Source organism: Notothenia rossii (assembly GCF_949606895.1).
Source record: "Notothenia rossii genome assembly, chromosome: 5".
In the NCBI taxonomy this organism is placed as follows: Eukaryota; Metazoa; Chordata; class Actinopteri; order Perciformes; family Nototheniidae; genus Notothenia; species Notothenia rossii.
Window position 1 is genome coordinate 27824175 of NC_136903.1, and position 25672 is coordinate 27849846.

Genomic DNA, 25672 nt, shown 5'->3' on the forward strand with positions numbered 1-25672 from the left:
CAAGTTATAAGGGAAGGAAAAAATTCACAATTACACTTTTTATGTAGTGGGACAAGCGAAAGGTGTAGATTAAACACAATAGCTTTTTTCCAAGATGCTGACATCAAGGCAGGAATCAGAAGTCTCTTTATGTTTGTGAGGCGCAGTTCACTTGGTTTGCAGTTGCTTTGAATCAAAGTTTAAATCTAAAAAGATGTCTTGGTAAAATGCTACGTACTATTGGAATGTAGGAGGATAAAAACGTTGTTTCTCTGTCTCACCAACCTGCCCGTTTACCGCTCCACTCCATTCCTCATACGCTTGGTTTCGCTCTGCCCGCTCCCTCCCTCCCTCCCTCCCTCTTTCTTTCTTTCTCCATCTAACTTTTTTTCCCAGAAGAGACTGAGAATAGGTCTATATTTAACCACTCTAAACCAGGGGAGAGCTCAGGTCAATGCTCACTGGAGAGCTGCACTGGAAAAAGAAATATAATTGTTGCAACAGAGGCTTATGGGATGCATGTACTACAAGATGAGACTGGTAGTCATTGGATTGGTAATTGGAGACAGTCATCTTCTACAGGAACACACACATTGCACCTTTACAGCACATCGGGCAGCATTGGGTAACTCTGTCTTCAACTGAAGAACAACAGGAGGCAAAGAATTTTCCATTACTGTCATTTGGTTTCCTGGTGCCAGCTGCACTTGCACTGCCAATGACTGCGCCTATACAACATTTGTTGTGCCAAATGTAAACTGACAACTTAGCCAACAGCTGGGGCCAAAATTCCCATTTTTCTGAGATGTCATTACTCTTCACATTCACAAAATGAATACATTTTGCCTAAAAATGTTAAAGTTAGGATTTACATAGATGACTCTTTTATACAAAGCGAATGACGTGCACCCCAATAGCGTAGAGACACGGGAGACCTTTGGGATTAGGTATTTTGCTAAAGGACTCTTTGACATGTTGATTGCAGGCTGATGAATAAACAAAGAACTACTAAATAGTACTCCAAAAATGATCTGAAATGTTTTTTTCTACTGTTACCAACTTATTATTCCTTCCTTGAGGGATAATGTCCAGTTTTATTCAATTTGAAGACGATTTATTACATAAACTACATATTTTTTGCCTACGTCACAAAGGCTGGCCATTTTTATTTGTACTAAAAAGCAGAAAGAATTGGTAAGCATTAACTGAAGTCATTTCAGTCGAAGACTAAGCCATTCACTTTCAACAATCAATTCCTTGCTGAGCAATAGGTGTATCTAAAGATGTATATTTTCAGTTGCCCCACCCCGGTGTTATGTGTCCTCAGAGATCTGCATCCCACAGCATACTGGCCAGACAGCCCAGAAACAGGAACAGAGCCACAAAAGAAAATGTAATAATTAGACATAAATCAGGAAAAACTCCAATGCCGTTAAAACACAAAGCGTAGTTGTGGTTCTATAAAAGATGAACTGGGTTAAGAATGTAGATTCAAGGTCTAGTCTATCTTTTTTATTGTAAACCAAAGAATGATGACCATATTTTAGAAAATCATATAAAACAGATCCTTTAAAATGTCTAATTATTGTGAGCGTGTGTTGACGAATACGCACGTTAAAATGCACAAATGTGCTTAATCTCTGTGCCGGCACACACAGGCCCTGGTTCTATAAGCCTCCAGTCAGGATAGTCACACTGTCTGCGTCTGAATGCCACCTTACTGTACGTTCAGTGTAATTCAGCAGGTCGGATTCTTAAGCCTTGATCTGGTTTAATGCACACGGTGTGAAATACGGTGTAGAGATAAATCGTCTCGAGGAATCTAAAGGCTATGTAAGGACACAGTCAAAGAGCGGTTAAAGGGGAAATGAAGGAAGGGAGCGTTGCCAGTCGTCGTGAATATAGTAAGAGGGGTTCTGTCCTTTTTGCCATGAGACAAGAAGCCGGCCAGTGCCCGACTGTGTGTGTGTGTGTGTGTGTGTGTGTGTGTGTGTGTGTGTGTGTGTGTGTGTGTGTGTGTGTGTGTGTGTGTGTGTGTGAGAGAGAAACCACACCCTTTACTTCCTGTGTAATATAAAACACATATGTAAAGTGCTACAGAACAAATACAATTATGTGTATATATAAGTTTATATATTGAATAAATACTGTCATTAGTAATCTTTTTGTACCACCATCATCCTGTCCGTGGGCGCAGCCGCCAATATAGTGTAGCATGATGGGAAAAGACAGGTGACAAAAAAGTGTGACAGACAAAGCACATGCCTGTCTGTGAGTGTCTGTGTGTGCATCATGTGAATAGGTTATACTCACTCATGCTGACCCCCTGCCTGCCTGCCTGCCTGCCAGATGAGAAGACAGGACGAGACAAGGATTAGAGTAAAAAAATAGTTTTTCTTTTCTTTGTCTTTGCCCAGGTGTCTGGGTTTTGACAGCTCCGCCACTCCATCCCTCTGTGTTGCGTTGCCGGGGCGGCAGCAGGACCGCCGGGCTGGGGCGTGTTCCCTGTGCCCTGTCGAACCGGCATGGTGTTTCACTCTCAGCCTTTTGCCCGTTTCGAAAGCAGACCAGTGACTCTCGTGCCGGCGCGCCGAGTAAAAGTGCCACATCAAGACTCACTGGAGGTGGTTTTATTGTCGGAGGGCTGTACCAACTGAGCGCATAGACACAGGGGGGATCCACGAGAAGGAGCTATGGATTCATATAGAAAATCTGTTCCCACTATCAGCTGACACCCCCTTCATCAGCACTCATCCTTCATCCTCTCTCTCTCTATCCCTCCTTCACTTCATCCCAGTATCTCTCCTGGCCCTCCGCCTCCTCCCTCCCTCAGTCCCACTCATTTTCTTCCTTTTTTTGAATCCATCTATGCATCCTTCCTTTCTTCTCTACTTCTCTCCTCCCTCCCTCAGCTCAATGCAATTATAGTAATGGATTTTTCCCCCCTCGCTTGATGGCTTCCGACATCCTGTCTTGAAATGAGGCTAATCATGCTCTTAAGGGTCATGTTTAGTTAATGAAGGGTTTAGGAGGCACATGTTGGAAGAGAAAGGGAGGGGGGGTTCCTATATGAAGGCCTACAGTCACAGCACACACAAAGCAGGCATGTTACACACCTCTAGTAGTGGTCTCGTGAACATGGCATTGCAAACACTCATTCACACACAGACACATGGGATGTAGCCGCTTCGTATGTGCAGGCCAGCAAGATGATAATGCATGCGCCCACGGGCAAACAAATCTACGCTAGACACACACTCATTCATAAGCACACGGAGAGACACTGTATGCCAGAAATCGATTGCGACTGACACAGATAAAGGCATGCAAACAGAGCCACACACACACACACACACACACACACACACACACACACACACACACACACACACACACACACACACACACACACACACACACACACACACACACACACACACACACACACACACACACACACACACACACACACACACACACACACACACACACACACACACACACACACACACACACACACACACACACACACACACACACACACACACACACACACACACACACACACACTCTATTTCAGCAGATGCTCTGGGTTTAGCCAACTGCATCCGCTGAACGCATGCCATCACTGCTGAGGGATGTGTGTGTATATGTAAAAGGGTTGGGGTGGGCAGGAGAAGAGAATAGGATGGAGAAAAGGGATGTAAATGGGAGAGGGAGGAAAAAAGGATAAATCAGGGAGGGAGGAAGGATGAAAAAAAAAAAAGGATAGTAGGTAGTGGCACCAGCTGAAGGAGGGTGAGGTGAGGAAAAGGAGAGAGAGAGTCCTGGCAGAGAAAGATGGAACACTGAAAAGTGAGATGAGGACACAGAGACAGGGAAATGAAATGCAGCCGGTCGCCATTTTTCTACCAGCACTGCTCTCCGCCTTTCACTTCTACCGTTTGATTTTCCTGACGTACCCTCTATGCTTCTATCCTCCTTTGTGCACCGTGTTATATGTTATTTTATAACACAGATAACACAGAATTGGCCAAAAAACAAACTAAAGCGATTCATCCATGACTATTAACAAAACACAGAACATAAGATTAGTGTGGAAAACCTACATATCATAGAGCATTGAGTTCATTGTTGCACCAGAGGCTTATGGGATGTTTCTACAACAAGAGACTATGTGAGTCATTGACGAGGACTCAGATTGTAATTCCAGTAAATTGAAGGCGTAATGAGACGGTCATCTTCTATATATAAAAAAAACATGCGGGGGGCGGGGGGGGGGGGGGTTGTCCTTTATAAAGCATCTAAAGGAAGGACATTATTAAAATGTTATGTTGTTTCAGCTGGTCATCTGTTTGGTGTCCAAGAATCAGGGGGGATCGGTTAAGAAAGATGCTCTTTATTCACAGATGCTTTGTTGGAGCTTCTGTCTCTATCCCTGATAAGTATGCTTGCATCTATACTTTAAGCGAGAACCACACTTCTTTAGAGAAGACATATTGTTCATTTACAGTTTCATATTAGTATTTTGTTCCTCTACTGTGACATGTTTCCATGTTTTAATGTTCAAAAACCTCTTTATTTTCTCATACTGCCTGTGCTGCAGCACCTCTTTTCACCCTCTGTCTGAAACCAGAGCCCAGTCTGCTCTGATTGGTTAACTGGTCGGCTCTGTTGTGATTGGTCAACTGCTTAGAGATGTCCCATATTAGGGCCTCTTTAAATCATAATCTTAATCAATGCAATCCAAATAATACCAAACCCTACATGGCATACTGTATCAATTATACTGACTATCACAATATGAAAAACGGCCTCATTACCATGACATGTTGTCCATCCATTTAGAGTCCATTGGTAATACTGGAGATGATGTCAAACTAAGCATCAACATTTGTTCAAGCAATGGGAGTGATACCATTTAAAAGTTACTTATTCTATACTATTCACTAAAAATAATTGTGTTTTAATTTAATTTAATTGTGTTTAGTTTACTCATCTGCTTCCTTTGCATTTGAGCAGATACATGTTAAAGGGGGTGGGGGGAAATGTATGCACTACACACTGAGACAAACAGATGGAAACCAAGATTTAGAAAGCAACACATTTAGTTTATTTGAGTAGTTTATGGATTCGGGAACAGTCCCAATTAATTAACTAACTAAAACAGTAGATGGGGCAGTTTAAGCCAACATGGCTTATTTCCAGCTGTTGTCCCCGGCCAGTTCGCGTAGACTTTTCTGCACATAAGTAGCCAGTCAGTAAAGCTTAAAAATGTGGACACTGGAACTGTCTGTGTCTTCTATAGAACATTTATAATTGATCCTCTCTAAATATGTGTTTAGCTATATATAAAACACACACACACAAATAATTCCCTCAGTATATGTGTGTTTGATCATGCATCAGATCACTCAAACAAACACATTTCACACGCTGTGTGTTTTCTTTGTGTCTTTTCTATCAACCTCCATAACTGCCCTGATCCCATTGGCTTTGGATCATTTAAAGCAACTTTATTTATAAATCAAGAGTGGAGACAGACACATATGGAGCTCAGGAAAATGCAGCATTTTGGCTGAACAATAATAGAGGAAGAGAGGGAGGAGGGAGGAGGGAGGGAAACGGCACAAATGAACCTTGTGAGGAGACTTTTGAATTTGAACGGTCGAGGGGAAGCCTTTAAGAAGGTTAATAAACACTTGAACCCTGTCAGTAAGGGGTAGGTCAATGTTAAACAAGCACTGCATTGACTGATCATTGCTCTTTCATTTCCAGTGACTTAGAGTGTCTGATACAATGCTGTTTCCCAGAACAAAGGGCCAACAGATCTGTCACCTTGGTCTCTATTGCTGCATCTTTGAAATACAAGCATTTCCTTTTAGATGTCTGGGAACGTTTGAGTGTTTCATTCCTATCATAAAATGTGGAATCCAATTGATACCTAACATTTAATACTAGACTAATGCCTACAATGTAATGAACATAGACATGTGTAAGAGCCTGTGTGATAGGAATACCGCAACACTGTCTGTGGTTTCCTTTTGTCCTACAAGTGTGTCAATCCTGTGTTGTGTTGCTATATCTCAGCTCCAATTAACCTATTTTCCCCCTCAGTGTACTTGGTGACCTCAAATGACGGCAACATCACTCCCAGCAGGATGTTAAATGGGGATCTGCAGGAGAGAGGCAGCAGTGTGGCTTGGTGTTGATCAGAATGAAGCTTTCCGTGTGGTTTTGTTATTTCTCACTGAAAGTGTCTCCTGAGGCCAATTACTTTTTTTTTAACTCCTTGTCATCGAGCCAAACACACCCAGTGAGATTAGAGTCACAATTAGTCACAATTTGCAATTATAGTCCACTGTTTGTATATCATGTAATGATCTTAATTAAAACTATTCCCAGAGTTCCAGCAGCCATCTTAATAGATGACTACTCACCTCAGTGTTGTCAAGCTATTCAGACACAATGAGTGACCAGAAAAGAAGAAACCCCAATACCTTGTACTGCAATGTAAACTATTAAGAATACCGCTGTGAAAATGATATATTTTCATTTTGTTGTCACTTTGCTAGAGGGATTGACCTTTTTGAGGATTTAGTTTGTGGAGGTGTTAAAATGTATATCCTTATGTGTACATGAGGTACAGGTAAAGGGGCCCTATTGTGCTTGTGGGAGGGTTTTCCCTTTTCTGTAGTGTGTTATATAGGTGCATGTAACTGGTCTGAAAAAGGCTCAAATCCCAAAGTGCAGACTGGAGGGAGATTCTCTCCCCCAGCTTAAAACGCCTCTATTCTTTGTTTACTTCCGCTTCATAGTGACATCACAATGTGACACTTGCACTTATATTGGCTAGAGCAGGGGTCTCCAACCTTTCTTCATCTGAGAGCTACTTTGAAAAAATGAAAGTGGCCAAGAGCTACTTGCATCACATCACTTAAATGTATTCACATAGCACTCATCAGTTGAATTAAGCTATACTTTTGTACACGTGTGAAATTGAAATACCTAAATCTTAACTTCACATCAAGGTCCAAGAAAACGAAAATGTCTCACATATTATTATGACCCACATAGCACATCACTGAAAATTCACATACATGTCCTTAAATCAGCATCTTATGGCACTTATGGTAAAATAAGTGCATTCACTCTTTTTTACAGTCAGTGAGATGAATGGCACTGCATGGAGTCCACCATAGAGGTGTATGCTGAAGTGTACCCACTTAGATTCACTCTAATAGTCATTTAAATGTTCATCAGTCTGTCTTGTTCTGTATTTAGATTTCATGACATTCATGTCAGAAAAAGCTGCTTCACAAAGGAGAACAGAACCAAATAAAGCAGAAATGTTCAGTGCTGCTTGGTGAATGTTCTTATCGTTTTCTGGGTCTACAAAGCTCCAGAAGTGAGTTTTGCTGAGACTTAAGCTGAACATGATTTTGGAGATGTATAACCTCCATCTCCATCTCCACAGGATTGACACTGAACAGTTCAGCCATCTTTTTCTTCTTCTTCTTCGTCTTGACATTAAATTATAAACCATAATAAATCAATTGTATAGGTCTAACCTCCCTATATCTGTGTGTGAAATGTCTCCATCCTCAAAAACAAAAAACTAATACTTCTGCAGTCTTGCTGCAGCTTTTAGCAACGGTCTTCTGTTAAAAAAAGGAGTACAACAGCATTATAAAAACAAAATGGTGCATGTGGGTGCACACTTACATTATCTGTCTTACTGTTACATAAATCCAATGAATGTATGAGATTAAGTTAGCTTCATCATATCTCAATCAGTGGTTAAGTGAATAATAAAGTTTCTATCGGGTCAGCCTGTCACTCATTATTTTCAGGGAGTGGGCGGGGTTTGGAGGAACGGAGAGGAGACAGTGATCGCGGAAGCTTTCCTCCTGCCTTCACAAACTTTACGCAAGTATTTATCAACTGAAAATAGCAAGAGGACATTCATACTCTGAAATCCAAGAACCTGTGTGTCTCTGAGCCACAGCGACAGGGCCTGATTCAGAGCGGGTCATTCTGCTGTTGGTTCTGGACTGGTGTTGCTGGAGAAAGCACACTGGTCCGTGTGTGGTGTTGCTGTGCCGCTGTCACGTCTGTTCCTTGATCACTGCATCTCGGACCAATTTGATATTCATGTGACAGAAAAAAATCTAAAATCAAAAACGTTATTGTCCAGCCGCGGCTGAAAAATCAAGAAGCAACCTTACTATGCTATAATCGATAATCGAGCGGAGAGCTACTGAAAGGCTGCACGCGAGCTACCGGTAGCTCGCGATCGACGTGTTGGAGAGCCCTGGGCTAGAGCTTCGACGCATTGTAAACATTAGGATAAAACATCTGGAAGACTGGACATCTCTAAACGATTGACCAGTCAACAGAGCCGGTCAGCTAACCAATCAGAGCAGACATGGCACCTTTTGAACATTAAATGTAACATGTCAAAGTAAAGACAGAAAAATAAATAACCTGAAAATTAGCATAATCAGGCCCCTTTAAGTATTAAGAATGACTATCGCTATACTGAAGATGTGATGGAGATGTTATAAACTTTGTGAAAGCCCCATAATGCATTAGTCTTTAACCCTGTTGTTATCATCTATACCTTGGTAGATGATGCTGTGTTCATGTCTGAATGAGCCACTAAGAAATAAATTGAAACGTAATGTATATTCTTATGAAAACCAATAAGCGGAAAAGTGTGTGTGTGTGTGTGTGTGTGTGTGTGTGTGTGTGTGTGTGTGTGTGTGTGTGTGTGTGTGTGTGTGTGTGTGTGTGTGTGTGTGTGTGTGTGTGTGTGTGTGTGTGTGTTGTGTGTGTGTTGTGTGTGTTGTGTTGTGTTGTGTGTGTTGTGTTGTGTGTGTTGTGTGTGTGTTGTGTGTGTGTGTGTGTTGTGTGTGTTGTGTGTGTTGTGTGTGTGTGTTGTGTGTGTTGTGTGTGTTGTGTGCGTGTGTGCGTGTGTCCAAGTTGCCAGAAGCTAAGTGCTCTTCCAGTCAGTCAAACCCTGCCAGGGTAGAATACATCCGGCTGACCAAGAAGAATTGGAAGATGAGTGAATGTAAGAGAATGACAGGCAGACAGTGATTGAGCGGGTAAAGACGGGTGCAGCAACTTCTCTGAACCAGAGGAAGAGAGAGGTGAAAAGGAGTCAAGGATGAAAAGAGTAAAGATGAGGTACAGATCCTTGTTGTTACTATTTCAGAAACCCGCTCTTTACTGCACCAAATTACAATGCCCTTCTATTACATGTCACACTAAAACGAGACATATAGTAAGATAGTCATTTTTCTTCCTTGTCTAAACAAGACTACCGACATGTAACGTGAAAAAAAAAAAACGACTTCAAGACAAGACTACAGGACTGAAAGGCAGAACGTGGTTTAGTGTGAACAGTACACCAGTCTGATGACCTTGAAAGCGTTTTAAAGTGAACTTGGCTTTTTTCATCTACGGATTGTAATGGCATGGGGAGAGTAAAGCTACTGTAACACGTCCACTCCCTTGTTCACAGTTAAAGCTGACTACCAATCATTTTATATACCAACCATCTTCTAAACACTACTAAACATGACAAAGCACAAACTACAAATCTACTATAAATGTGAAAAGTATGTTTTCTGACAGCGCAGCTACATTTCTCTGAATGACAATGTGTACACCACAGATTAATACAACCATTAATCTGTGGTGTACTTTGGAAACATGCAATATGTGCCAGGTATCATATATGGTTTATATTTGTCCGAAAGATGACTAAGTGGACACAAATCAAGTCAAGTCAAACACCGTTCAGTGTTTGACTTGAATTATTTCTTACACGTGACAACTTCAAGGCAGGTGTAAACATAATATATATTACATTACATTTAGCTGACGCTTTTATCCAAAGCGACTCACAATAAGTGCATTCGACCAACAAAATACAAACTTGAGGAAAACAGAATCATATAAGTACATCAGGTTTCATAGAGCCAAACATTTCAAGTGCTACTCAACTGGCTTTAGATAAGCCAGTCCTTTATTAGTATATAAGTGCTCTGTTAGTAGTTCTTTGTTAGTAATTCTATCGCTCGAAGTGGAGTCGAAAGAGATGAGTTTTCAGTCTGTGCCGGAAGATGTGCAAGCTGTCTGCTGTCCTGATTTCAATGGGGAGCTCATTCCACCATTTTGGAGCCAGGATAGCAAACCCACGTGTTTTTTATATATATATATATATAAAATAGAAAGGCTAATCATTTATTAGCGACACCCTCCTTTTAAATTGACTTTTAGTCTTTATTATTTACTTAAATTTATATTGTTTTATAGGTTTTACATTTTAACCTATATTATTTAACAGTTAAATAAGCGACATTTCCTTTCAAGTTTATCTTTTAATCATTTAACCTCTATTATAATGATCCTTAAGTTTATATTGTTTTATAGGTTTTACATTTTAACCTATATTATTTAACAGTTAAATAAGCGACATTTCCTTTCAAGTTTATCTTTTAATCATTTAACCTCTATTATAATGATCCTTAAGTTTATATTGTTGAGGGGAATTTCTTGTTTCTTGTTTTAATTTATGATGTGTGCCATTTTGTAAAGCACTTTGAGCTGCACCTTCTGTATGAAAAGTGCTATATAAATAAAGCTTTTTTTATTATTATTATAATAATCGGTACATCTTCTATAACCGCAATAACTTTTATCTACCAATTGCTAAAATAATGTCTGTATGTCAAGCTTATTGCCCTATGGTAATAAGAAACTTACTGAGATTCCTGTGTGTATGTTTTTATTCTGTGACCCCTGAACCTCGGCCCCAGCGAGCCCCTAGTTACACATTCCAACCAACAGTTGTGTTTTCTAAACAAATGTATGTTGCGTTCAGATGTCATTATATGTAGCTAATTAACGTTACCTTGGCCCTAAAACAAATGTTGTTCCCTGGTTAGCTGGTTAACCATGCGGAAAAAAGCTATCTCTCTCCATTTCATGCCAAGCTTAAATCAATCTCTGTTGTTATGACATCTCAAACAATGTAAAAAGGTGAGTCAATCTTTGGTGAAACCCATCTATGCAAGTACGATAAGACTTTAGAGCTAGCAGACAGTAAGCCTCATGGCCTATAAGCTTTTTCATACCTGTATGTCAGTGTCTTTGACCGGCTCCAGGGGCTCAAACGTTGTGGCTGCACTTAGACTTTCCAACCTCTGGGAAATGTGGAAGATGTCTAAACCTCTGGAACCAAGGAGGATTGACCTGAGGGTGACAAAGAAACAGAGTTAGGGTTGAATGAATCAAATGGAAAGACTAAAAGCTAGACTGACTATGAACTGTAGTTGGGCTATACCACCACTAGAGGGCAGAACAGGCTTAAGGTTCAATCCAATTACACAGGGTTAGTTTGGAGGAATTTATAAGAGAAATTAAACTAAGAATGAAGGAAAAGTTATTCCTTAAGGGTTGAATATTTTAAAATGACTACCATATTTCATAATAGAAGAAACAATTGAATGTTCCCTCACAGGGGATCAACATAAGGAAAGTTAATTGTAATGAATACTGTATTAATATTATCCAAGGCCACTTTCAATTTCAGATAGAAATGTTAAAGGTGACATGTCATTCTTTTCCGGTTATTACCCGTCCCCTTGTGTGTTTCTGCATGTAAACGGTGTGCAGAGTCAAAACCCTTAAAGTACACCCTGTAGCGAGTAAAAAAACACAGAAAACACCTCCCCAAAACGCCTCGTTGGTGAAATGTCATCATCCATTTGATTCTTCCGGGTACGTGCTTACGAAAGCACGTACCCGGAACTAAATGGGCCAATCCGTGGAGCCGTTACGTTACGTCCGCGGAGCCGTAACGTTAAGCCCCCGCTGATTGGTCCAAATTGACCAATCCACACACACACACTCAGTGCAGGCAGCTCTGCTGATTTCTGCTCCCTGGCTGCAGGCTGATAACAGACAGTTGGGATCGCGGCGAAATTCTCTCTGCAGACCCATTCTCACAGCGTTTATCAACCTATAAACCTTTTTCTTACTCAATATCAAGCCACACTTATTGTTTTTATTTCGGCTGTGACTTTGTGTGTGTTCAGGTTGAGTTTGGCTGTGTATCGCTAAACAAGGAAATCACACTTCCCAGAGCTCAGCGCGATTCACAACTTACCGATCAATCAGAGCACACTGGGCTCACAGGGAGGGGGGGCGGGGGGAGCTGCAGCGAGCCGTTTAGTGGAGAAAGTGAATACTGCTGAATACACATACTTTACAGAGATGCTATGCTGTATGCGAAACCAATGTGAGTTTGGAAAATTGCACAGTATTTTTTCTATTTTAGCATACCTCAACAATGGAATTATGATCAGTGGAAATGGCTATGACACCTCTTCTTTAAGTGTGAAAATCAATAGGTGTCATTTTCAGATAAGTGTTATGGAAGCCATGCAAACTATGGAAAGGTACCATATCAATTGGCTTTAAAGGTTCTACCGATAAATAAATTAAACATTTTGAAAACATAATTATCTACAATTACTAGGGTTGTACCCGAATATTCGAATATTCGTTCGTTGGCCAACTATTCGGGTTTCAATTTCATTATTCGGATATTCATTTTTTTATTTTATTTTTCAAAAAAAATGTTCTAAATGTATGCTATTAATAAAGGCGAATTGCCATATTCTTATACTATATTTATACTTTTGAATTGCACTGTTAAAATGCGGAAATATATACAATCTCAGCCTGTGCTCCTGACATCGCGTTCACTCACAGTCACGAACGCAAACGGTACGCTTCACCTCGCTTCACCCACAAAATGCCGAAGACTTCAACTGTGTGGGACCATTTTAAAATTGGACGACGGTAAGAAGAATATGTGCCAAATATGCAATAAGAAACTGGCCTACCATGGTGGCACAACAACTCTGAAAAGTCAGCTGGATGCTGTAAGTAGTAGCCTAGCTTAGCTTAGCTGTTGTCAAGTTGCCATGATGAAGCTGCTTTATCCGCCGTTTAAACAGTAACGTTACATATGATAAAAACGTGCACTTACTTCCTTGGAAAATAGTTGCAAGCAAGCAACCAAATTGTTTTTTTATATTAGTTGTTTTAATTTTATCCGAATAGTGAAAATAATAGGAGTAATGTGGGAACATCTGGGGCTAAGGCAATGGCATAAAGTTGAGTAGCTCAGCCTAATAATAACTTGTGTGCATCCCAGCCATCAACATCCTCAACAATACAGCAGACCCTACAGTTAACCTACAGAGGAAACATTTAGTTGTAATGTTTGCGAGTACTGAGACAATAAATAAATATAAATTGTAATAGTATGCTCTTTCTGCGCTTCTGCTTAACAGCGTGTTGTCAGGTGTCTCGGATTGGGAGCGTGTTATGAAACCTTTTTTTTTTTTTTAAACATTTGAAAAACAAAAATGTTGAACATTTTTTTTATCAAAACAAAATACAAATCTCTCAGCACTGAATATTCGCTGATGATTACTACCGAATATCCGGAGCCCGAAAAATGGTATTCGGGACAGCCCTAACAATTACCAGAATAAAAGGGCACATAAAAGCTGCACATAAGTAGTAAAGTAAACAACTGTTTACCCTACAGCAGAGTTCCCTAGACTCTAGGGTATCTTGTGAATTTACTCCAGGAGTAACTATAAAGTCTGATTTAAGACTTGATTATATTTATCATCATTAATCAGAATCTGTAGTAAGTAACTAAAGTTAGCGTATTAAATAAATGTAGGGGAGTAGGCTACAATTACACAATTTACCTCTGAATTGTAGTGGGGTAAGTACTAAGTTACATACCATTTACATACTCAACTAAAGTACAAGTAGGCTATTTCTAAATCACAAGTACAGTACTTGAGTATACAAGTTAGCCTATTTCCCACCTCTGGTCAACAATGTTAGATCTTTATGTCAACTTACTAATAATATATCTTTAGTATTATCATAAAAATAGCACGTTGATTTATTTTTAACAAACCACGTTCTCCAAGTAAAATCTATAGAACATATAATGTTTAATCTTTTTGAAAAATAGAGATCGGACCATCAGTAACAGATCATCAGTCTTGTGTACAGATCAGTCCGATAAAGTCATGCCAAAACAGCGACATTTTACGCGATAAATACGGGTTTAAATATCAGCATTTGCCACGGAAGGCGAGTGGCAGCTACCGTAAACCTTCTCTTAACTCTGGCATCTTGAGGCAACTCCTGTTCAGCATGCGCAAATGCCACGGCAAGTTGTGGCATCTCTGGCATTTACTTGCCACAGATACCACGGAGTAGTGGCCTCTGTGGCAGATGCCGGAAGTACTTGCCACTGCCTGCAGATGCCACGAAATGAGCCAGGCCCTACTGTATTATTCCCGTGTTATTGTAAGTTACTGTTGGCGAAAAAATATTCTAACGGGAACTCTGCTCTACAGAAGCAGATGGTTTTGTATTACGATCTATTAAGGTTATGTGAACACTTAACAGTAACAGTGGTTTAAAGGAGATTTTTTGTCTATGAAGCAGGACCCTGTTTGCATCAGACATCTAACTTACGCTTTTACATCAGCAGCATCTTGCGAGGTGCGAGTCAGGGTGCGGGATCGAAGCCTCTCGCCCGCCTGCTGGATCTCCTGGAGGTTTCTCTCAACATGCGGCAGCTCTGACACAGCTTCTGTCTCGGCTGCGAGCTGCTCTGCCTGCTGCAGCAGCTCCCCAAAGCCCTCTGCATCCATACCTGTAGAGAGAGGACAAGAGTGTGTGAGCACAACACAAATCAGAATGGGTTTTACTACCACATATACATATATATTTACACATACAGGGAATTTGTTTTAGTATAATATGTGGTGCATACAAAGACAAACAAAGAAGAATACGTAGCAAAAATAAATAAAATAAAAATAAGACTTTTTTTTTTTTAAATGTTTAAGACTATTATAAGAAATGAATACGAAAAAGACGTTATACTTGGATTACTGCTGGGAGATTCAGTCTACAGAAAAAAGTGAGTCCTGGAACTAGTTAGTGGCTAATAGTCTGTGGTACAGCAGATTTGATCACACATGAAATAACCATGAGGTTAAAATGGTAAATCTTAGCTTCAATCTGAGGATTAAAATGCACACTGGGTGTCCACTATTTCATACAACAAACAAGACTTTACTGATACATACATACACATTTTGTATGCCGACAGATGCTACAGCTCAAGTACCCCAAACATTCATCTACCTTCACTCCAACAGGTCTGTCCTGTCTGTGTTACATTTCACCTCTTGAGACATAGTCTTTAATAATACAAATAAAGCAGTTGTTTTTTGCGGTGCTGTATACTTTATGCTTTTGATGTGAAGGTTTCTGGCAAAGGTCAATTTGTCACTGGATGTTTAACATCTATATAGTCTGGTCAGTCTTAATTTGCCCACAACCCTTTACCTTCACATTGGAATAATCAGAGTAAAATCCAAAGCACATTTCAGACAAATCGGGAGTAAACTATCTGTAGCCTAGACATACAGGTGCCACACATAGGGTGCCACACCGCTCTTGACAGCTGACGTACTACAGCGCGGGCATGGACTGCCCTGGTACTCACATTATTTTAGCACAAGGCTAACCCCTTGGCTAACTAGTTTAGAAAAGGGCACATAAATAAAAAAGTTACAAATATAACGAGAACCTCTTATTAAGAAAACGTATTTCCCGGGCCTAACTTTCTTGTATGCTACATTAGTTAGCTTTATTTCAAAAAGAATGGCGCACTATAGAGAGCTAGCAGGCTGCATTGCTAACGGTCTCTCACATGCTCGCAGTTGCGAGAAGTTGAAAAGTGAATATTGAATTGGAGGCAGACCCACTTCCTACCTGCTGTGTAGGACTGAAGAAAGTATGTTCCTGTCTGTATTCCTCGGGTGAATGTATTTAGAGTTTAACTCTTATTCAATGTTGCTAAGCAGTAGCACAACATGCATGAAAGTATTATTTGCCCCGGCACTTCTGGAGTCGATGCTGATTGGACGATACCCGGTCCGAGCCGGAAGTCGGTCTTGTTCGTCTTCTTCCGATGGGATCCATCAAACCGCGCTGCTCTGCCTGCTGGATGGGAGAACAACCAGTGCAAGGGCTGACTGAGAACATAGTTAACATAAATAATACCCCAAATTCAAACACTAGTGCAGGAACTATTATTTATAATTTCTGTGGTTTTATTTGCAAGACCTTTGATTGCTTTTGGTATTAAAACATGTGATATCAAAGTTCAAATGACAAAAGGAGTTGAAAGGTTTTCAGGTTTTGGAAATGCTTCTTGTAAACAAATCCTATGGTCTTTAGTTGAGAATATTACAATAGTCTACTTCTGCTTCTGATAAAAACAAATATCTAACTTTAATGCTTACAGCTTGACGAAAAAGCACATGACCAATAGTTATCAACACAATTCCTCCATCCTCTGTGCCTTGTGGGAAGTCCCAATTTGTTTAAGAAAATCTCACGTTGTACATTTTTAATACCGTTGTAAAAGTTGTATTTTATATTTTAAACTGTATTGTTGTAATATTTGTTGCTTTTAGATGCATTTTTTTGTGTCTAACATTTCACAACCAAATGGTTTACCCTTTAATTGTTCAGGGCCAGCTTGTGAGGCAACGCTGCAATACACCTTTGAGGTCAATTGTTCACAAGATCATAGAGTGCAACCATAAGCACCAAACATAATAAGTTAAGTAATATGTAAATCATTAGACTGACTGAATTTTTTACTGTCTTTCCAACACAGAGACAAAGTATACGCCTTTGTCTCTTTTCTATTAGAACCCATCGCTCTTATGTTCTTTGTAAAGTACCATAAGATTGGTGTCCACACATCTCTGCAAGTTGACTTGATTTTCAGTCACTGAAAAACTCCTGGAACAAGTCTTTAGATGAGGCTAGACGTCCTTGCTGAATAACTGTCTGATGGATCGCCACATGGAGAAAGCCATTCATACCAATGCTCATTAATGCTGTTGCCTCATGAGGAAACCAATGGCTGCAGCTTGATCACAACACACTGACGGTTGATGAAAGGCTGCTTCCAGGCTAACTTCTGTTGCTTAGTTTGGACAGATCTATGTGGGGACAAACCCCGAGAGCTTGTCCATTATATCATACAGAACACATAACTGTTATACAACACAAAAACAGACTGTGTAATGTTTACTTCAAATCACAAAGATCTTTAACCTTCGACATTGTGGATAACTCAAAACCATCAGGATGTGCCATAGGTATTTGCATCACTCTGAGGGCCGATTTAAAATACAACATTTGGTGAAAACCCGACATATTCAAATTGAAGTAAAAATAATCTGTTATTTAGCTTTTCATTTTTTCCTCCTACATTTAAAGTGATGGGAGGCAAAGGAGAGTAGTAATTGGCTAACCATTTAATGGCAATGGGATTTTAAGCACCACTAGTCTGAGGCATCAATGTTTCGACAGTGACGGAGTGTCTGATCATGGAGTTCATCACCTTGTGAATTAATTTTCCCTTGATCCTAAAAATCAGGATTGACCATTGCTGCCATAACAGCAAACTGTGTGCTGCCTCCCTGCAGGGTGACATTGGGCCATTGACTACAGCAGTATACATCTGAAGCACCTCAGCTCATTTTACCAAGGCTTGAAACCTTATACACAAGTTTGATTTCTTTAAGCCAAATCAAGACAGCAGATTTTCAAGGAACTGCATTTATTTCAACATCGTAAACAAGTACAAAATTCACCATTCTCTGTAGACATTTGCAAAAGTAGTTCACAAAGGCTCCATTCCAAGAGCAGAAGCAGGCTGAGGTCCTTCACTGACAGCAACTTGTGTCACAAGTCTTCCCTTTGCACACGCAGCCAGAGGCGCATTTGGTGCAGCCGGATGGGCAGCATGGGCAGCAGCCTGCAATACAAAATAAAAAAAATGTGTTAAGTGACAGAACAGCAAAAGTAATATTTAGTCCAGGGCATACACTACAGAAAGCTGCCCACTAAATCCAGGACATTAACCTATTGGTGCCCCAAGACTATATTTTATTTATAATGAAAAACCTGATCCACTGGTCTAAAGCTTGAAATCTGGGCATTTATCCAACATTACATTTTTAAATCAAATGGCAAATCCCTATGGGAAAATGTACTAATAAAAAAGGGTCAATTCCTTTTTACACTGCATGTGGGTATATTGAGAGTTAAAGCAGATACTAGATATGGTACAGCCTGTTCTTTCCATACTATAGTTAGTCTTTTGCCACATACAGAACAGCTGTCCATTTAAAAAGAATACATCTGAAAATTGAGCATTAACACTTTTAGATTGCAGCTCATTATCCCAATAGGAGCCACCTGGGCAGTTGCTCACAGCAATTAAAACAAGATCTGGGATACCAGATACAGACTACAAAACCCCCAAAAAGCAAGTGATGAAATGTAATGAAACCGTACATCACTGACATGTTACCTTTTGGGCTGTATATAGCTGCTAAGATAATATAACATCGTGAAAAGAGTGAGGTTAGGCCATATTGCATCCCTCCCCACGTGTAGAGGTATTGGACTTACTCTTCTTGCAGCTGGTGCAGGAGCAGTTTGTGCAAGTGCAGGATCCTCCGCAGTTGCAGGTCCCACCTGGAAAACCAAGTCATCTTTATACTGTATCGTCCAGGCAGATATCATACTATTTTTAACGACTAATGTCAAGGCGTAACCTTAAACAACACTTACTTTTGGAGCAGTCGCAGGGGTCCATGTTCTCAGATGATCTCTCTTGTCCTCGTGAGTAGGTGCAGTGTATCTGGTCTGAGATGAGAGCGTTTTGTGAGCTCTGGAAGATGGGCGGTGTTTTTAAAGCCTTCTGGGAACAACAGAACCGGGTGCAAATGCGTCTGTCACGCTGCACGCAGGCACGTAGTAGATGATTACAAAGACGTTTGTGCACACGACTTCATGATGAGGCATTCAGAGCAGGAGGAATGTCTCTGCTCCCGAGACGGTGTTTTGTCTGAACCTTACATAAGACCCCATTTCCCCCCCTTGAAACATTAAACCTCGGAATAATTCATTTGTTTACAAACGAAGAAAAACATCAGTGGTTATATGGCAGTAGAACACGGGTAACAAAAGTTCATCACGGGTCTAATTTATTTTTCAAAGAGTCCTTTGGGACCCTAATAACATCCGTGTCTCCCATTGTATCATTCCCTAACGTGTTCTGTCAGTAGTGATAAACGGAGCCTATTGTTTTGGAAGAAAAAAGGCAATTTTATTTTGGAAAACATTTCGGTATGCGCACATCTCTTAATTAATACACTCATGTCAGTCATGCGCTCAGTTTGCACACGGATACGTTAAATCAAAGGTCAAATGAATGCGGGTGAGTGCCTAGTCAGGATGCGATATGCTGTCATCAACATTGCATTTATGTAACCATTGAACATGTTTTTAAGTTGCGTTCTTTGACAATAAAAACGCCTATACTGAACTACATCACTAAATACATAATAGCCTACATCAGCTATGGCCACTCTTGATCCAGTCCAAAACACATTGTTCTCCTAATTTGTTTTTTTGACCCACATTTAGGGTCTGAACTGCCATAGACACTGTCCTACATTTCACCAATAAGGAATTTTGTGACCCAAAAAAACCTTAAGTGTGTCATGTACTGTAATATTATTTTTTAAATAATTTATTCTACTAAATTCATACAAAAACAAAGAAGTATAATTCATATACACAAAATGAACACAATTAGTAGAAGCGGGAGGGCTGAAGCATAGCTTATTGGAAGTAGCCCTGAATCATCATTGGCATCAATATAACATTGGCAATATTGCGTCAAAAACGCATAGAAATTAAGGAGTACAAAGAAGTAAAGACACTAAAGAAAAATAAATAAAAGTTGGGCAAGAAAAAAATAAATGCATATATATAGGACAAACTAGATAAAAAATAAATGCATATAGGACAAACTAGATATGGGGTATTTTTTCGCACATGTCAATAGCAGTTTCAACTAGCATTTTAGAAACAGAAAATACTATATATAAATACTAGAAACAGAAAATACTATATATAAATACATATGTACACATGTATAAAAAACAAATGAATAATGATAATAATAATAATGTATGCATATAAACATTATGAACACTTATTTTTATATTGTGCATAATCAGTACTGTTTTAAGCTTTACTATGTCTACACATTTTAATGGATTGAGTTTGTTTAAATATGGGAGTTGTGTGTTCATATTCACCAACAACACAGACTATTCGTAATACTTTTTTTTGGGATGTTATTATTTTTTGTAGATTTGTTGAATATGTGTTTCCCCATATGTCGGAGCAGCAGTAAAGGTAAGGGAGAAATAGACTGTTATAAAGAGTATTTTTCTTCAAGAATGTTCTTAGTATGATACAAAATACGTATTGTTTTTGACAGTTTAGTTTGTACATGATTGATATGGTGCTTCCAGTTGAGTTTTTTGTCAACAAGCAGTCCTAAAAATGTACATGCACCAACTTTTTCTATCTCAGTATTGCAAATCCGTATAATGCAGTCATTTCTACTCTCAGACTTTGTATTGAATAACATGTCATTTGTTTTTGCCACATTAAGGGAACATGTATTAACTGCAAACGAGTTAGTATTTCTAATTCTGCATTCACAATTTTAACAAGATCGCCAAGATTATGATGGGAGCAGAGAATGGTGGTATCATCAATATTGTTTATTTTTATTTCAATAAGAAATTGGTAAAAAGAAAGACGTAATATTTGTTTTGTAATTGTACAGTGTGCAACTTTAAGATTGTAGTTAAACATTATTCTGTAGTGGTAAATGTATTGGAAAATCTGAATTTTGTGGCTGCACTCCTTCAGATATAGATTAAAAAACAACATTTTAGGACCATCGGAGTATACAAATAATAGATGTAACTGCTCCAGTCGGTGTCTGCAATGATATTAACCATTCCCTGACTCTGAAGCAGCTAAATTAAATCAAGCAATAATAATAATGTTGTGCAATCATTTTAATCATTTACAAATGTACTGCAACAAGACAACATTTCTTCTGTGAGTTAAGATTAAGGGACAGCCTTTTTTTGTGCCGTGCACAAAGCTGCAACAAATAATTAGCTTCAATATTGACACATTTATGTGATTATTTATTCTATTAACTATATATCAAATACACTGAAAAATGTTCATCAAAATATCCTAAGCCAATCACTTTCAATAACTTTTTGTTTTCTACCAATGATCCAATAGTTAACATTTGGAATGTTGTCTTGATAAATTACTAAAATGGTGTATTATAATTGTTGCCAATTCTTTTTTGGTATCTTTAAATCTCAGTTAAGTTTACATGAAAATGACCTTTAGCATAGCGTCTCAGTGATCATTCACAGCCATATTTAATATGTTTGAGAAGTGTACACCAACACACAAGTATTTTACACAGTATTTGTCTGATTAGAGATTATTGCCCTATAAGTCAATATTTACAACATCTTAAGACTTAAGCTCGCCCCGGACACCAAGGCAAAAAATACAAGCAGAACAAATGCTTGAAAAAATACCAAAACGGTTCTTTAGGTCTTTTTAATTTATGTAAAAAACAACATTTTAAACAATAACAATGTCTACAACCTCTTTAAAAAAGCGACACATACAAAAAGTTTAAGTCACGTGAAGAGGTTTCTCAATATTGTCCTTTCTATGTACTCAAGATATCCAGTACAGGCTGACATACTTATGTCTTGCACTGGACATAATACCTGGGTCCACTGTTGAAGAGGATCTCCAGAGGATAGCCTGTGTCAGTGTCACTGAGCCTCCTCTACTTGAATTGGTTATCAATGAGGGTGCCCTTCATCATCTTCGCCTTCTTGACGTCCAGTTCCGCCAGCTCCTGCAGCCTCTTCTTGCTCATGCCCTTCCTCTCCAGCTGCTTCTCAATCACCATGGCGTTTTGAGCGTAGGAGTCCGCGATCTCCCTGGCCTCGATCTCCTCCTCCTCTTCGTCGATGGTGGAGACTGTGACGGAGCTGAACTTGCCCATGTCTTTGGTCCTCTTGGTCATCATCACACGGACTTTCTTGGGAGCCTCCGGCTGCTTCTGGCTGTAGACGCTGGTGTTGCCGAAGTTGCCGAACTTCACCACGGCTCCGTCCACGATGAAGGTGGCCGGATGGTTCTTCGCCTGGTGCTGGTAGAAAAGCAGCAGGCCGCACTTGCCGCACTTCTTGCGGTACTGCCTCTCGATGCCATCGGCTCTCTTCAGGTACGCGTTTTCGTCCTGCTCCACGTTGCAGAACTTGTGGGCATGTTTGGCCACATCGATAACCCTGGCTTTGTCCCGGGGTCTCATGGGCAGCTTCTCCAGCTGGCAGTCCAGCACCAGCACCATCTGCCCGCACAGGCAGTAGTAGACATGGAGAGGCTTTTCTCCGTCGTCGTACTCCTCTCGGTCTCTGGTGTCCGAGCACACCACACTTCTCGACACGACCTTCGGCATCTTTACACACTAAAATATGTTAGAAAGCTAGAAGTGTGTAATTAAATGTTGATGTTAAAACGCCATGACGACGAAAACACTGGTTGAAATGTTGCCTTGTTGAACAGGTTGAACACGGATACGAGGAAACACTTCCGGTGTCCGTCACTGTTACTGTTCCTACCCGAAACTTGGGTCATCTTTTTGTTCCGCTGAGCCCTGGGTAAATAAACCATCTGGTTGCGTCATGTCCACATTTCTTACCCCCCGCCACAAATAAATGCATATCACATTCGGGACGTTTGATAGTCCTGGTAAATCTGATGGATTACATTGCAATATAAAATTGGAAAATATCATGTTTACCATCCACTGAGATTAATGTATTAGCTTCAGCTTTTGAGTGTTATGGAGCACATTACATGTCATTTGTTTGACGCATTTATGCAAAGCGATTTCAGTGTGGACAATCCCCACAGGAGCAATTTGTGGTGAAGTGTCTTGCCCAGGTACTCAACGACATGCTGACTGCAGTGGGACTAGAACTTGCTATCCCCTAAATCGAAGTCCAGCACACTATCCACTAAGCTACATCCTCTGTTAGCAGGACTGGTGTGGTCATACTTTGACTTAAACCAAAGGTCAACATTTTCACTTAATCATTGTTGCAACTTGCTCTTCTAATAAATGGCACTGCTTTATTTTGTAATTAAATGTTTTTGGGAATATAACCTTTTGGCACTTTAGTTTTTTAAGCAGAATTAAGTATTCCTTTTTGCTTGACTTAAATATCTTATGAAAAAGGAACAGTTCCCTCAGATGGTAAAATCGGGATTGAACATTGCTGCCTTAACACAGAATTTCATCTTTGTATTCTGCCTCCATGCGAGGCTGACCTTGGTCAGATGACTTCATACTGCAGCAGCACATCTGAAGCTCAACACCTCAGCTCATTTTACACAAGCTTGGAACCCCCCACACACTGGTTTGTTAAAGCAAGACAGCACAATAATATCAAGTAAATTCATTTATTTCGACATTGAAAACAAGTACAAAAAAAGAAATAAATCATTATCTGAAGACATTCACAACAGTACATTTAGTCAAGGTATTCATAAGGGCTCCACCCCAAAAGGCAGAAGCGGGCAGAGGTCAGGCCCTTCACTGACAGCAGCTTGTGTCACAAGTCTTCCCTTTGCACACACAGCCAGAGGCGCATTTGGTGCAGCCGGATGGGCAGCATGGGCAGCAGCCTGCAAGAAGAAGGAAATAGTGTTTCTGTCAGCCCAGTAGTTAAGTCATCTTAAGTCTGAGGAAGAAAAACCCTCAGGCAGCTTTCACCTTTATCCAGTTAGCTAATATACCAAATACTCCTTAAGTTCTACAGCCTTTCAATGCCACAGTTAAACTTTATGCACATGGAATGCCAGCGTACTCAAAGTGTTAAGAAACTGTAGTTTAATGTGGTTAAACTAGTAGTATGATAATAAAAACTGCTTTTGAGCCAAAGACAATAGCCAACATTCGGTCAACTTTGAATAGCAGCTCATTACCCAAATAGGAGCCACCTGGGCAGTTGCCTTAAGCAAAAAAAGGTGATACCGGATACAAACGTGTACATTCAGCATCAACTATAATCATAAAGGAAACATAACATCGTAAAAAATATTGAAGAGGACCAATTGCACCCAATAGGCACTCTGAGGGACAATATAATGCAAATATATTACTCTTGTTATGTAATCGATTTATGGATGTCTTGACTTACTCTTCTTGCAGCTTTTGCAGGAGCAGTTTGTGCAAGTGCAGGATCCTCCGCAGTTGCAGGTCCCACCTGGAAAACAAAATAAAGCCAGGTTAGCTTCATATCGTCCAGTAGACAAAGAAAAACATTAACGTTTCAGCTGATACAAACGTTAACACCGTAAACAACACTTACTCTTGGAGCAGTCGCAAGGGTCCATGTTCTCAGGTGATGCCTCTTGTCCTCGTGAGAAGTTGCAGTGTCTTTGGTCTGAGATGAGAGCGTTTTGTGAGCTCTGGAAGATGGGCGGTGTTTTTAAAGCCTTCTGGGAACAACAGGACAGGGTGCAAACTGCGCCTGTCACGATGCACGCGGGCACGTAGTAGATGATTACAAAGACGTTTGTGCACACGACTTCATGATGAGGCATTCAGAGCAGGAGGAATGTCTCTGCTCCCGAGACCAATAGGAGTTGGCGTTTTGTGTGCACCTTACAAAAATACCCCTCCCCCCTTGAAACACTAATTAATGTGTTTACACCTTACACACGGAGAAAAACATGCATTGAACTCAACCCTTTCACGCATAGAGGCTACTACAGCGGACAGCTTTTCAAAAGGTGTTTTCTTATACATGGGGTTTGATGGCATAGTTTCACCATACGCTGCCACTCAGTGGAAAGTCAGTGTAAGTGCATGATAAATGTCTCTAAACCAAGATGCACGACAGAAAGCCAGATGGACCAAGTCACCTGCCGATATCCTGCCAATACTTTCATGGAAAGCGCTCCCTGTATAAAACATTAGGTGACATCAAGTAACAACTAAGGAATCATATCATTCATACATTGTCAAAGTATTGATTTTATGTTTGCAGGAAATAATGATTATTCGCCTGTCCACTAAAGTGGACGTGATGCATCACTGGCTATATTTCAACTAAAATGCATACTGTTACTGCTACTGTTCTTCTTCAAAATTCTTCATTTGCAATATCTTTTTGGGCCTTAAATCAATATAGGCTACTTAAGTTATTGTAATGTATTTTTAAATGTGCACATCTTTATCATTTTTTCCAAATGTACAAGTTTTCAGTTTAGACTTTAACGCATAGCCTACTATCCACCTGAGTGGACATATGAAACATTTGTTTTCTAAATTTGAAAAAACTAGTTAAAAATAAACTAATCTTGTTTTTCATGCCCCAAGAGCAATACAATACACTAGTGACACAGGTTAAAATAGTTCACTAGTAGTAATATTTCCTCTTGAGTGAGACCTTGGGACTCTTATAACAAATTTGTCTAAATTACCAGTAAAGTGAAGAATTAAGCACCGTATTTGGAGGATATGTAAATGTGTAGACATTATTACGATACA

General features: G+C 39.8%; 4 protein-coding genes across 5 annotated transcripts in view; all 4 read right to left on the minus strand.

The window, feature by feature from the left end:
* Nucleotides 1-16045, minus strand: part of nup93 (nucleoporin 93) — a 33217-nt gene extending 17172 nt beyond the window's left edge. The window contains exons 1-3 of one of the 2 annotated variants that reach the window (XM_079681494.1): nt 15883-16045; nt 14572-14752; nt 11127-11244 (exon numbers count right to left, since the gene is read on the minus strand). In XM_079681494.1, the coding sequence (XP_079537620.1) occupies nt 11127-11244; nt 14572-14750 (297 nt within the window). In that variant the 5' untranslated portion in view covers nt 14751-14752; nt 15883-16045. Of the gene's footprint in view, nt 1-2292; nt 2322-11126; nt 11245-14571; nt 14753-15882 lie in introns of those variants that run through there. The other variant, XM_079681495.1, reaches the window with a different exon arrangement.
* A 1687-nt stretch (nt 16046-17732) lies between these two features.
* On the minus strand, nt 17733-18912 carry mt2 (metallothionein 2). Its single transcript, XM_079682022.1, has 3 exons — nt 18769-18912; nt 18607-18672; nt 17733-17947 (listed from the first exon to the last, which is right to left on the minus strand). Exons 1-3 carry the CDS (start codon nt 18791-18793, stop codon nt 17856-17858), a joined length of 183 nt encoding a protein of 60 aa, XP_079538148.1. The 5' UTR covers nt 18794-18912; the 3' UTR covers nt 17733-17855.
* A 2536-nt stretch (nt 18913-21448) lies between these two features.
* steep1 (STING1 ER exit protein 1) lies at nt 21449-22749 on the minus strand. Its single transcript, XM_079682020.1, has one exon. The coding sequence runs from the start codon at nt 22568-22570 to the stop codon at nt 21893-21895; it is 678 nt and encodes a 225-aa protein (XP_079538146.1). The 5' UTR covers nt 22571-22749; the 3' UTR covers nt 21449-21892.
* An 814-nt stretch (nt 22750-23563) lies between these two features.
* LOC307039699 (uncharacterized protein) lies at nt 23564-24870 on the minus strand. Its single transcript, XM_079682021.1, has 3 exons — nt 24489-24870; nt 24318-24383; nt 23564-23802 (listed from the first exon to the last, which is right to left on the minus strand). The coding sequence occupies exons 1-3, from the start codon at nt 24721-24723 to the stop codon at nt 23711-23713; spliced, it is 393 nt and encodes a 130-aa protein (XP_079538147.1). The 5' UTR covers nt 24724-24870; the 3' UTR covers nt 23564-23710.
* Between the last annotated feature and the right edge of the window lie 802 nt (nt 24871-25672).

What these genes read in the sequence shown, in the direction of transcription:
- mt2 (XM_079682022.1), bottom strand. Translation starts at nt 18,793, where the DNA reads ATGGACCCCTGCGACTGCTCCAAAA. An exon ending in CCCCTGCGACTGCTCCAAAA is followed by an intron (nt 18,673 to 18,768) that starts GTAAGTGTTGTT and finishes TTGGTTTTCCAG; the next exon opens with GTGGGACCTGCAACTGCGGA. An exon ending in CTGCACCAGCTGCAAGAAGA is followed by an intron (nt 17,948 to 18,606) that starts GTAAGTCCAATA and finishes TTTGTATTGCAG; the next exon opens with GCTGCTGCCCATGCTGCCCA.
- steep1 (XM_079682020.1), bottom strand. Translation starts at nt 22,570, where the DNA reads ATGCCGAAGGTCGTGTCGAGAAGTGTGGTGTGCTCGGACACCAGAGAC.
- LOC307039699 (XM_079682021.1), bottom strand. Translation starts at nt 24,723, where the DNA reads ATGCCTCATCATGAAGTCGTGTGCACAAACGTCTTTGTAATCATCTAC. An exon ending in CCCTTGCGACTGCTCCAAGA is followed by an intron (nt 24,384 to 24,488) that starts GTAAGTGTTGTT and finishes TTTGTTTTCCAG; the next exon opens with GTGGGACCTGCAACTGCGGA. An exon ending in CTGCAAAAGCTGCAAGAAGA is followed by an intron (nt 23,803 to 24,317) that starts GTAAGTCAAGAC and finishes TTCTTCTTGCAG; the next exon opens with GCTGCTGCCCATGCTGCCCA.